Source organism: Sphaeramia orbicularis, chromosome 12, assembly GCF_902148855.1.
Source record: "Sphaeramia orbicularis chromosome 12, fSphaOr1.1, whole genome shotgun sequence".
Classification (NCBI taxonomy): Eukaryota; Metazoa; Chordata; class Actinopteri; order Kurtiformes; family Apogonidae; genus Sphaeramia; species Sphaeramia orbicularis.
Genome location: NC_043968.1, coordinates 37,253,157 through 37,266,442, shown reverse-complemented (window position 1 = coordinate 37,266,442; position 13,286 = coordinate 37,253,157). Strand labels below are relative to the sequence as shown.

At 37.5% G+C, this 13,286-nt stretch overlaps 1 protein-coding gene across 5 annotated transcripts in view; it reads left to right on the top strand.

Moving 5' to 3' along the window:
- The first annotated feature begins 880 nt into the window (after nt 1-880).
- The window catches only part of tbc1d30 (TBC1 domain family, member 30), a 23,548-nt gene continuing 11,142 nt past the window's right edge, over nt 881-13,286 (top strand). Inside the window, exons 1-5 of one of the 5 annotated variants that reach the window (XM_030149887.1) lie at nt 881-1,544; nt 4,653-4,817; nt 11,209-11,270; nt 12,190-12,255; nt 13,000-13,125. In XM_030149887.1, coding sequence (XP_030005747.1) covers nt 1,022-1,544; nt 4,653-4,817; nt 11,209-11,270; nt 12,190-12,255; nt 13,000-13,125 — 942 coding nt within the window. In that variant the 5' untranslated portion in view covers nt 881-1,021. Of the gene's footprint in view, nt 1,545-4,652; nt 4,818-7,755; nt 8,305-9,604; nt 9,830-11,208; nt 11,271-12,189; nt 12,256-12,999; nt 13,126-13,286 lie in introns of those variants that run through there. The other 4 variants (XM_030149888.1, XM_030149889.1, XM_030149891.1 and 1 more) reach the window with 4 other exon arrangements.

Here is a 13,286-nt window from a genome sequence, read left to right as displayed (position 1 = left end):
GCTACAGTAATGTAGAACAATGTAGTGGAAATGTTTCATTATTTATGACTTTAAACAGTGATGGAATTTTTTTTTTCTTTATTCCATGTATTTGTGATATTTTGCGTTAAAAATCACTCTTAAATCAGTGAACTCTGCCAAGGACATTTCCATTCTCCAAACCCACATGGTCCCTTCTGCACATGCTATGTTCTAGCTAGGTCAAAACTTGATCTTTTAGTAAGACAATGAAACACATTCAGGGCATGATATGTCGAAACAGTCAAGAATGTAATTGTGTTGTTTGTTTTTTTTTTTTGTTTTGTTTTTTCCTTGTTTGCAATAAACAAAATAATAATAATAATAAGAGTTTTCAGATATTTCATAACATTTTTTCGAGACTGTGTCCGTTTTTAAGGGTGTCCAAAAACTGTTGTCATTACTATACTACTAGAAAGAATATTACAAAGACACTGTAGAAATACTTGACAAAAACTAAATAAACTAGCACAGGTCAGGCATCATAAAAACTGCTCTAGGTCTTTGGGGGTTAATGTAGTATGGTGAGTTTTGAGCTTTGCATACAACGTTATTAACAACATTAAATCTCACTATACGTTTGAAAATATTGCGTTAACATGTGCTTACGGATCTCTGTCGCGTTTCCAAAAGGAGGATGCGGATTGGTGGATAAACCTTGGGCTTCTTCCTGATTGGTCAAATCATTAACTGCTCGCACCTGCTGCACCTGTCGCGCGGTGGAAGAAAGTTTTGTCAGCCGTTTGTAAGTTGGCCAGTGGGCCGGACCATTGTTCAGTCTGCAGGGGGGGGGCAGGGAAACCGACTCTGCAACCCTCAGGAAGGAAATAAAGCTGTCAGACTAGTTCCTACCTTTCCGAGGAGAGGAATGGAGCGCTCCAGGAACTCTATCCTCCTCGAACTGAGAAAACTTTGAAACCTTTGCTAATTTGTTGAAGTAATGTAACTACTTACTTGGAAAAGCTTTATATAACTGTATCTTACATTATTTGGTGACTGAAAAATGGCGTCGGAGGTTAAATTAAACGGGAATGAACTTTTGGAAGTTGACATATGTGACGGCGGTGTGTGTTCCGAGGAGGAAAGTGGAGTTTTTGTCAACTCCACCGCCTCCTTCCAGGATGACTTTACGGGCTTTCAGCAGTGGACCAGCCCTGCCGAGTCCCCGAATGACACATCATCATCATCACCATCTCCGGGACAGCAGGACGTCTCTGGAGAAGACGGAGCTCCGCCTGGCACTGGGACTGCCACACCAAGGACTAACATGGCTGGTGACACCGACTCCGAATGCTCGGGAGGTGAGGTGAGAGCTCCGAGGACTTCCATCGTGGACTGTCTTCTGGTGGAGCTGTATGAGACGTACAGCGGAGGCAGCAGGAGGAATGTGGACAGCTGGGACAGCTCCACCGAAGCGTCCGGATCTGATGCCTTTCTGGGCCGCAGCAACACCGCGTCCAGCTTCCTCCAGGAGCTCCAGGAGAAACACACCAGGAGGCATCAGATGAACTACCTGGCCCAGAAAGGTGAGAGACTGGGAGAGAGTTTGGTGTGCTTAGGATGGCCCCATAGCTCCATAAAAGGGAGGAGTATTCCCCTTAATACAGGGGTGTCAAACTCATTTTAATTCAGGGGCCACATTCATCTCCAGTGGGCCGGACCAGTAAAATAATAAAAGTGAAAAAAGTAAAATTATATTATGATCAGGTTTACATCTACCAAATGTCCTTAAAAATCTGAATAACATGAACAACTTGAATTGTCATAAGAAAAACAAGTGCAATTTTAACAATATTCTGCCTTGTTTTTGTCAGTTTATCATCTACACATGTACATTACAATCGCACAAAATATTTAATAACAGGCAGAATATTGGTAAAATTGCATTTACTTTTCTTAAGACATTTCCGTTTGTTCATATTTGTTCAGGTTATTCACATTTTTTGTAAAAGTATATTTTGGTAATGTAAACATTTTCATGTAATTTTACTTTTTTACACAAAAGAACCAAAGAAAGTTTGGGGTTGTCATTATTTATAGGTTATTATGATAATATTTTACTGGTCTGACCCACTTGAAATCGAATTGGACTGTATGTGTCTGTATGTGGAACCTGAATTAAAACGATTTTGACACCATTGATTGTTGATATCTTCAGTGTAATTTTTGTATTTCACAAATTTATCCTGCGGGCCGGATTGGACTCTTTGGTGGGCCGGCTTTGGCCCCCAGGCCGCATGTTTGACACCTGCGCCTTAATAGATCAACCGTTAATACCCCTAACCCTACCTTATTTAGGGAAATGAAAACGCAAAACTATGAGACCTAACTTGGCAAATTAACTTGGCGCCTTTAATTTTTCTCTGTCTCTGTCTCTCTCTCTCCGTCTGTTTATCAGTCTGTCTCTGTGTGTCTGTCTCTCTGTGTCTCTTGTCTATCTGTCTGTGTCTCTGTCTGTCTGTCTCTCTGTCTGTCTCTGTCTGTCTCACCCTCACCTATACAACGTCTTCCAGTCTATCAGTAGAATTTGGTGTGTGATGGCTTATGTGTGTGTGACACAAAAAAGTAGGAATGCATAGATATATCATCTGAACATCTATATCAACCTTGTCAACTAATATAACAGATATTTGTCAACATGTCTGCAAATAGGATGCCATTTCACTGATAGCATGGCTGATCTGTTTTATTCAGTGTTATATCATAAATTTGTATGCTTGAATTTGTTCTCATGCAAAATTGTCATCATAAAGACCTAAAACAGTTCAGTTGCTATTTTACAATGAATATGTATTTGTTCCACTGGCACAAAGTATGGGAAGATAACAACAAAATCAGGAAATAACAAAACTGCATTGAATATCAGACAAATTGTTATTTTAAACATCTGTATTGGCTAAGATTTTTACAATTGATGAATCCCTATAATAAAAAAGGCAGCTCGGTCTGCATCTTAGTGTTTAGGTTCATTTCTCTCTTGGTTTAGTGAGAAATGTCATAACTCAAGATCCAGACTAAGAGATTGACTCGTTGTTAATTTAATATGCCTAAACACTGCCTTTTTAAGTTTGCAGTTTATCAAAATATGAAGTTGACTTGCCTACATGCGTTCACTGTATCAGATGTCAGAAGAAGTTAAACTGGCTGGGACAGTGCTGATAAGTAAACCTCCACAGTAACAAACACACATACCAGTTTTAACATCTGATTTAAGTCTATCTCAGTGTGAGCCACAGTGTTACCTTGGAGTCTTGGATGGCATGTTACGAGTGTGCCACGCTGTCGCCATTCCTTCTGTTGAGGTGGAATCCTACGGTAAACACAGCCAACGCTATGCAGTCAGTGTTTGTCTGCTATACATGAGGTTCAGTCAGCTTAAACAATGCAGAGGGCTGCTGCTTAGAGGAGCATTCCTGAGGTGGACAAATGGCTTAATAATGTGTTCAAGGACAACTTTAATAGAAAATGTTTTTTATATTGTGTTTGTGAAAGATTTGACAGCCAGTAATAAAAGTCCCCTTTTGTTATAATACAGAAAGGGTAGATAAGATGGCTGCCAACATTATATTCCCACAGTAAACTTTCATCTTTTCAGAATGAGGAAGACTCTGGACTTTGTATTCGTTCTTCATCTTTTACCTTTGTCCTATTACCCCATTTCTGTAAGACAGAAAATATACTTTAGTAAATAGATAATTTCCATGGATGTTTAGATAAAATGACAGTGGAGAGATTACTGTGGATTATGATGTCTAACTAAAGATATTGTCAGTCAAAATAAGAAAATAGTGTTTAATTTATAATAATTTGAAACTTGGAAGTTGTAATAACCAACCATGCAGTGTGGCACTTGAATTTGATGTAAAAAAAAAAAAAAAAAAAAAAAAAAAAAATTACCAATGCAGCAGTAAAAGGTCAAAACAGAGGTATGGATGTGTTATTGGTTGTACAAGGAAATGACTGGATCTATTATGTGAACAATTTACTATAAAGCAGTTTTTGTTTGGTAGTTGTTAAGAGTTTATTTTTGGTTTTATGCTCTGATGCATGGTGTTTTTGATAACTGATTCATTAGCAGATCATTGTATTTAAAATACACAGTATCAAGCCTTTTATTTTACACTTAGAAAAAAGGGACAATTCAAGTGTAAAGTCATAAGAGATACGTGTTTCTCTGTCATCTGATTTTCTTAACCTAAATGGTTTTGTCTCCGTCACTGGGGGGTGGATGTGTGTTTATTTGGGGTAGTGTTCTGGTTTTAATTTCCTCTTTGCCTGCAGCTTGGAAAACAGACTTACCACAGTGATATTCTGATCTAACAGACGTACTGTCTGACACCATGAGTTGATCCACATTATTTGATCAAGTTTACTTTCTTAATTGTCCTGAGCAAAAGGTTGAATGTCTGGCTTTGAGCTGGTTAATGTCAAAGGAATCATTTCTTTGGCTATTACAGTATTTCCAACTTGCTGTGACATTCTGTACATAACTTTGTGAATTTTATTCCTAAATAATAAATGATTTGACCTTCTGACAAAATAAACGGTTGACATTCAGAAAAGAAATAAATGTAACCTATTATAAAAATATCAATTTAACAGTAGTTGAGTCATGTATTATTTTACCTTTTCAGCCCCTGAAGAGCTGTGTTCAATCATCCAGGAGGTCAAATACCGTACTGGTTTGCAGTCAGCTAAACTCATTCGTCAACTCAAGAGACGAGACCGACTTTGCCACAAACTGCAGAAGAACTATGACATAATCACAGCATGCCTTCAAGCTGTCTCACAAAAGCGACGTAAGAAAACACTTTTCTACATTAAATAAGATGTGTATTATGGAATGAATATGGGTATTACGAAAAAAGTGTTTGATCTTATCTAATAAGTGAAAGCATTTGCATTAAACCACAGCTGGAAAGTCCTAGTACACAAAATTCTTGTGACTTGGAAATGTATTTGTGATGACAGATATGCATTTGTCTTTGATTACTGATTTTGACTGTCTCAAAATAACATTAAGAAACATAAATACAGTCAAAGAACTCAAGGAAGTTTCATATGGGGTACATAAGTTTGTAAACACTGGAAACTGTGGGTATGTGTGATGGGTATAGAGCAAAGTAGAGCCAAGATGAAGCCAATCAAGGTAACACTCCTAACTGATTTTTCTAGCTGTATGTTTTGTGGGATTTTGGTCAAGATATATACATAACAGGACGTTGCAATGGCATTGTATATTTATATGATATGAAATTAAAGCAAGTTCCTTTATGTTCTCTATATGTTTGACATTTAAAGGGGTCATATTTTGCTAAACCCACTTTTATTAGTCTTTGGTGCATTTATTTGTGTATTTGGACCCTAATAGTTCAAAAAGTTTGAATTTGAACCCTCCAGGTGCTGCAAAGGTATCTTCATATTCATTTTGGCAAAAATTTAGTGGATTTCTACAACTCGTTTCACTTCCTGCTTAATTTGTTACATCTATAACTAGTTCTGTCATGACATTTGCACATATAAGGTCAAGACTTCTAACGAACATTTCTCCGAGTACAACATAATTGTTTGTCAGCAGCAGGAGTTGTCCATACTGAAAATATGTCCAAATTTTGAGCTGATTACCTAAAATGTTCAGTTGTTGGTTGTATTAACGAACACAACAGTGGTTGAACGGGACAGAGCAGCACAGTCAACAACCTGGAGGGGGCAAGGCATGGAGTGGCTCATGTGCATTTAAAGGGCCACCGCTCAAAACGACCTTTCTGGTGTCATTACGCAGAAATAGGGTTGAAGATGGACCTGTGGAGTTGAATTAATGAAGAATTCAGACCTAAGGATAGTATTTACAGTTTATGTAGACCACAGGGAAATGTTTTAAAATGCATAATTCCATTTAAAAAGCAAAATATCACTCCTTTAAATAATAGTCTTTAACCTTAACTATATTTATGAGCCCATTTTGATATCTCTAACTACAGATATTTATTTAAGATTATTTCATTTCACTTGACATGCCTATGTGATTGTGGTGCCAGATGTGGGAAAATTGTATCTAATACATATGAACAGAAAAACACGAGTTAATTCAGGTGGGATTTTATGTTACATTTACATTTCATCATTGTCTTTTCTATCAACATGCAGCATTGTGGCTCAGAAGGAGGTAGAGTATCAACTGTTAATTATGCCTGTTAAGGCAGGGTTTCAGTGGGAACATCAATTACCGCAGTCATTTAATTTATTATGTTACATGTTACAAGATGAAGTATTGTCTAATGTTGTTTTTAGTTTAGAGAGGTAATAGGGACACATGTTATTTCTAAGTCGCTATATCATTTATTGACCTTAAGATGCGTTCGATAATTATGTCGGAGGACAAACAAGTTATTGTGGTAGTCATCTGTTTGAAACCTCTAATGAGAAGGTCATTTATCATGGTGCATTATGGTTATGGTACACTATCATCAAAGCTTTGTCATTATCATCCAGATTGTTTGCAGATATTGATTTAAAGCATCATTAAATGTGGATGTGTTTTCCATTTGGGAAGCACTTACTGTATCTGTAAGAGGGAGTCATGTCTATTTAGATTACAAATATCATTTCTTTGATTTCTACAACCTCAAGATTGCTTTCCCTACCACTGAGATGCTAGTTTTTGAATAGCACCTCTACTGAAGAAACTGTCCTGCTTTTATTTATTAGAAGTATCTTTTTGTGTTATGGGAATTGTCTTATTTGCTTAATTAGAATCTTTGTGGGATTTTCAACATAATACAGGTCCCAAGTTCTGCAAAAATGGATAATAATCAAATAACAAAAAGGCCTTGACAGCACCTATATCCTGCACAAACCATGGGAAAGTGAGATCAGTGTAAGTTAAAGAATTAGACTTGCATGTACAAAAATTAACCGTCCATTCATCCATCATTCAGACTGAATGGATGGCAACAAAAGTAAGTTCATCAGTGTGACTGTAAAACAATCTTTTTTGTCTCCCTAAATTTGCAGCACAACCCCTTTAACCGATTTCCAGTCTTACAATGTTTGATACATCTTCATGCTGTCTTTAACCAATAAAGACCCAAATGTCCACCACCGATCTAAACCATTTACTGATCTAAACTGTTTAATAACTGTTGATCCACTAATCCTATCAATACATGTCAATAATTGGTGTAAAATGCAGTTTATCTTCTTTTCATGGTCATCAGATATGACCCATTTGGATGTTTAGAAGCTCCGTAGTTGCCATGGAAACACTGTCATCTTCTTTCACCAGTAAAACCCATGGAGTTTGATAAATGACAGTGGATTGAAACGCTTGGTTTATGTTCATATATAATATATTTTACTGAAAAAGTGACTTTTTCTGCAGTTTTCTCTGTTTTTGATATAATAACTTTAATCTGAGCTTTTATGAATATCTACATGATGAGTGAATTAAATACAGGAAAATATCTGATTTATACTGAAAAATGCAAAATGCAGAGGATAATATTATAAATAAATGGTGATCCATCGTTTAAATGTCATTTAGGAAGGGACTTAAAAGTAGCGCCGGATCTTTATGGATTAAAATAAGAATGGACGGTTTAAGACAGTCTTAGAAAAGGGTCCAGGCCTGCCTCTCTCCTCCACCATTACCTCATCTTTCTGTATCCCCTCCCCTGTGTCACCACGTGTCAGCCATCCTACTGCATCCCTCCGTGCTCGCACCTCCTCCTGGTGACGCCAAACCGGAGGATGAGGAGGTGTGCAGCATCAGCAGCACTACCGACCACAGGCTGCAGGACCGTTGTTTCCTCTTCACCCGGGCGTCTGTCTTTATGCTTCCTAAATGCTCTCCATGGCTTCCTGATCGCTGTTTTCACGGGATACGTGACTGATGAAAGGCTTGGTGGTGCTTCCAGCTGAAGTCGGACACACAAGTTATCCCCGGAAGAGATTTTAAGCAGTATCCAGTTTGATCGATGACATTTTTACGTCTCGGTGAAGCTAATTTGGAGGAACATCTGCGTCGGAATGGTATCTCCATCACTATCGGAAGACCTAAAGCCAGAATAACCACGGGACAAAACGATGAGGTGATTGATTGAAGGAGACTGAACAGATTCAGGATGAGGCAGGAGCGGCTGTCCAGCGCCGGCAGGAGGCCGAGAGTGGGCGCAAAGCAGCGGCAGCAGGGTTCGGGAGGGGTCGGGAACATCATCAGCAACGTCTTGAAGAAACGGAACGGGATATCCAGGAGCGCGCCCCGGCTGCTCTGCACCTTAGAGCCAGGTGATCCGGTATCATATTCTGATGGCGCTGACACTGCAATAGAAATAGATAGGGAAACGCAAAGGCAGAAGATGTCTGTTTTTTCTTTATTTCTTAAATAGGCTATGCAGGAAGAAAACAAAGAAATAGAAACATGAATGCTATTCTTCACCGTATTTTGGTCTGAATACTTCATAGGAACTTCATAGTCTATAGGAACACAGCAGGTCAACATATGATAGGCTGCACAAGGAGCTCAGCCCTGTAATGGACCAGTAATGTAAAGTTTTCATTCATAAAACCACAGCACAGTCGTATGCATGATCAAAATATACAAGTCTGTTTCATGAAAACGGCCAATTGCAGACACAAGTTCTGTATGACTGTAATTATCCAAACAAATAGCCTATTATGATGATATATTAGACAGTATTGATGTATACTGTTGTCCATGAAGGTGGAATACAATATTTTACCTCTTTTCATAAGATAAGATATTCCTTTATTAGTCCCACAAGGGGAAATTCCAGATTTACAGCAGCTAGAGTGGAGTACTAACAAAGCACACAAGAGTAAAAAGAGCAAAATCAAAAATAAAGACAAATCAAAAAAGCTATAAATACTATTTACAGTTCTGAACATGCCACATGACATGAATGTAACAATGGGTCTTATTCTTGACAGATTAAATGTAACTGGGACTCTGTATGCAATCATTGCACCTGGTCACAGTGATTGCTCATGTGTGTAAATAGGATTAAAAAGAATAATGGGTCTGAAAAAAAGAGTTATTGCAACTTTATGGGCAATAGTGTATTTGCACCATTGCAGTAACATTTTGATGATGCAGGAAATGCTGACTTTTCTATTGCAACTATTGTTTAATAAATGAACCTATGCTTTGTTTTGCTGTAGGACTTTTTTGGACACTTATCCCTGAAGTTAAGAAAACAAAACGTTAGTCTGACATCTATGTAGTCCTTATATTTTCGGGTAAAATGATTAAAGTCAGTCTATGTTAAACCTAAAAAATGCTGGGTTTTTTTTATATTTTCTAGTTTTATATGTGAAGCCAATTTCTGTGCAGTCTTCAAATAAGAGGTGGAGTTATGTAGGAAAAACCGTTCAGTTTAGTTCAGAAGTGTAATATTGTATCATAGCCTCTGATAATTTTCATATCTGTCCATGTTATGAACTCTATTAATGACTTGGTGAAAGTTCATCCTTTCCTGCATTTTACTTCCTGTGTCCCTTTCCCTGCATCCTCCCTTGCTTTTCTTCTTCTTTCCACACTTTCTCTTTTGTTTATTGCCATGTTTCCCTCCTTCATCCATCCATACATCCTTCATTACCACTAACTTCTGGACTAAACTTGTCGACCCTGGCTACAAACACGTTCTGTGTCAGTCGTGCTAGACTAATCTGTGACAGGGAAGTGGGAGGGTTTTCCGTGTTAATCCTCTCCCACATGCAGCTCTGACAGGAAACAGGACAGTAAAACGGTACAGGATGGCGCAGGACAAACCGACTGAGGCGGCCCATGCAGGTTAAACACATTTCACTTCTTCATATTATAGCATTGAGCTTCTTCAATGTGGTTTAATCGTGTGTCGTGTGATTGACTGACCCGTCCTCCAGAGACCACCGGAGAGAGTGAGGGGGAGGGGGAGGGGGAGGGGGAGGGAGACATGGCCGCAGCCGCTGCCTTTGGTCCGGAGCCCAGACGTGTCAGGACCTTCCCTCCTTAACTTCAGATCAGAATTTAATTTCCGTTTGGTCTTTGGGAAGGGTTTAGCCTACTGTGCTGAATATTCTTTAGAATACATCGTGTGTGCGCGTGCGTGTGTATCAAAGAGATTTTACACGATTTTAGGAAGTAGAGATTTCAGCACCACGCGGAAAAGGACAGCGACTCTTCCTTTCATTTACTCACAAACTCCAAATAAGAGAATAACTAAAAAAAAAAACAACAAAAAACCTGTGCAAACATAAAACAAACGATGCCATACAGTGTTTGGATTCTGTGTGGTATCTTAATATCTCTCATGAAGCAGGTAACCTCTCTCTTAGAGGTGTTGCGTATGGGTTAAAACACTTCCGGGATTTATTTAGCAGACATGAACAGCTTTGTTGGCCAGTGTGAAACTAATAAATATGTATTCAGGTGTGCACGCTAGAAGTTTTAACTAGTGTAACACAACATGAACTTTAGCTGTAATTAAGTATGGATGAGTTTTAAAAGTCCCAATTAAAATGGGAATATGAAGTTATTTTTCATCAGCATTTTGTTGTTGAACCTGCATCACCTTAGTTTGTTTCTTGTTAATGTTTTGTCAGCTGTTGAGAGATGTAATAACTACAATATCACACGCATGCTCATGTGTCTGAAAAGCGTGTTTAATTGCTTATTTCTGAGATTTTTAATTGTACTGATTATGTTGTCCACAAAGTTTGCTCTATCCCAGTTAGCTATATCAACAAGGTTTCACTAGGCCTCAGACTGTTGTGTTTTAAGATGAATATTTCTCAAAACTGTGTAATCACTTTGGGGTAGTATACTCTAAATAAATGTCTTAAAGTCCATGGTATAGCTGCTGTATCTGGATCTTGGTTCATAACATTTGATCAGCTAAATCTACTAGATGAGAAATTTCAATTTAATTAGATATTTGATGTCACATTTTACACATTCATTGACAATATCAATGTATTTTTCTTTATGCATATGTATGAAGTTGCATTTATAAATGAGCATTTTTATGCTTTTGCAATTTCATCAAATATTGCATCTGTTTTTGTGCATGACATTATACACACATTTTCATCCATCCATCTTTTTTGTCTGTCACACTTTGAGATGCCACAGAGAGCAAACCCACATCTGGTTCAAGACTTTTCTAAACACACATTCTCTCTTTTCCACAGGAGTTGACACAAGACTGAAGTTTACAATTGAACCATCCCTAGGAAAGAATGGATTCCAGCAGGTAAAAACACTTAAAATATGTTGTACCACATCAAGTTACTAATTTACTATTTAAAGCAGTTTGTCAGGTGCACTGTTAAGCTGTTATTTTGGCTCTTCGTCTGATATTCTATGCGTTTGTGTTAGTGTATACAGTATGTGTAGGATGAGAAATGGAGAAGCTAACATGTTATACACGGAGCCACTCTCTTCAATTACAGTAAATGTGTTATTGTTATATCACCAGATTTCAGCTTTTTAGCCAACATGGCCTCTTTTTTATGTGTGTGGGGGGTAATTAAATAGGGGTGTAAGAAAATATTGGTTCTGCAATATATCATCATATTTCATATCACAATACTGTATAGATATTAAAAAGTACTGTATTGATATTTTTGGGTATTTATTCAAATGCAGATATGGCGGAGGTTCATTTTTGTCTTTTGTTTTTCTTTTTTGTTTATATTTTATTCATTATTATTTAACACAGTTTTATTAAATACTGGTTATTTGAAGCATTCTAAAAGCACTGTTTACTGTCTGAGAGAGGCAGATGTTAGTTCCTTTGTTGGGATGGCAAATAATGTTATGATATCTTTATGAACTGATAGAATATGACCATTTGAGCAGGATCTTAAATTGTATGTCTGTAAAACATGTTTTAAGTTTTTACAGTGGAAAACTTTGTGATATAACAATAGGTCCTGTTCTGATCAAATAAAAATGTCTGTAGTATTTGCGCAAATTTCTGGTGTAATTCCAGGAAATAGTATTTTTTTAAAAAGAAACAAAACAAACAAAAAATCGCTGTGTTAACAGTATCATGATATATCATGATATATTGTATCATGATCCTAGTGTTGTGATTTGTATCATATTGTCAGATTCTTGCCAATACATACCCCATAATTAAAGCACTATGTGTTATCTGTTCATTACAGTGGTATGATGCCCTTAAAGCAGTGGCAAGGCTCCCCACTGGAATACCCAAGGAATGGAGGAAAAGGGTACAAAACTGCATTCTCATATGGTTCATTGGGACAAATTTTTACAAAGTTGTCAGTGTGATCATTGTTACACAGGGAACATAAATGTAGGTCATAGAGTTTTCCAAACTGTTAATTAAATTCGGTTGTTTTTGCGTGAATGGAGAGTCAAACTTTGGATGTTGGTGTAGTTTGAGCCCCTTATTCCTCATATGAAAATACATTTTCATAAATAAGAGTGTGAGCTTCTGCTTTATGTGAGTATCACTGAGCTCCCAGTAAAACAAAGCAATATTAAACAAACAGTGTATTTTATATGTGAAATCCCACTTACACAGTATTGAGTATCTTTAAAAGCCTGAAAGATGAGAATACACACACACACACACACACACACACACACACACTTTGACCACAGCACTCTATTCATTGCACATCATAACTTTATCTCTTTGGAAGAGAGAGCAAGGAAATGGCAGTAATTTTATCTTGTTAGAGGAGATGAACAATGAAACCTTTCTTTCCTGTACTTCCCTGAACTTGTAAAATAAACTGAATCACTGAGAACAGAAGAGCCTCTTACACAAATCATGCAGGAAGAAGATGAAAATATTTTTAAGGTCAAATAAGAAATTTGAGGTAATTACTCATATAACTTGGTGTATATTGAAAATTGGAGACATTTCTGCAACTATGTCTTCTCTACACTGAGATACTGTTTATTATTGCACACATTAATGCAGTTCCCATGGCTGCTTTTTGCAGGTCTGGCTAACACTAGCTGACCAGTACCTCCACTCCATCTCTATTGACTGGGAGAAAACGCTGCGTTTTGCTTTTAATGAGCGTAGCAACCCAGATGATGACTCCCTCGGCATTCAGATTGTCAAGGTAACACAAAAGTGTTTTAAGTGTTCAGTGTGTAGTGTGTCGTGCGTCAGCTGCACAGAGCTCATTGTTGAAAAATCTGCATTTTTAATGGTATGTAGAATAAAAGATGCATCTGGAAGATGCAGTAGCAGCACAAATGCCTCCTGCAGCATGATGTCAAC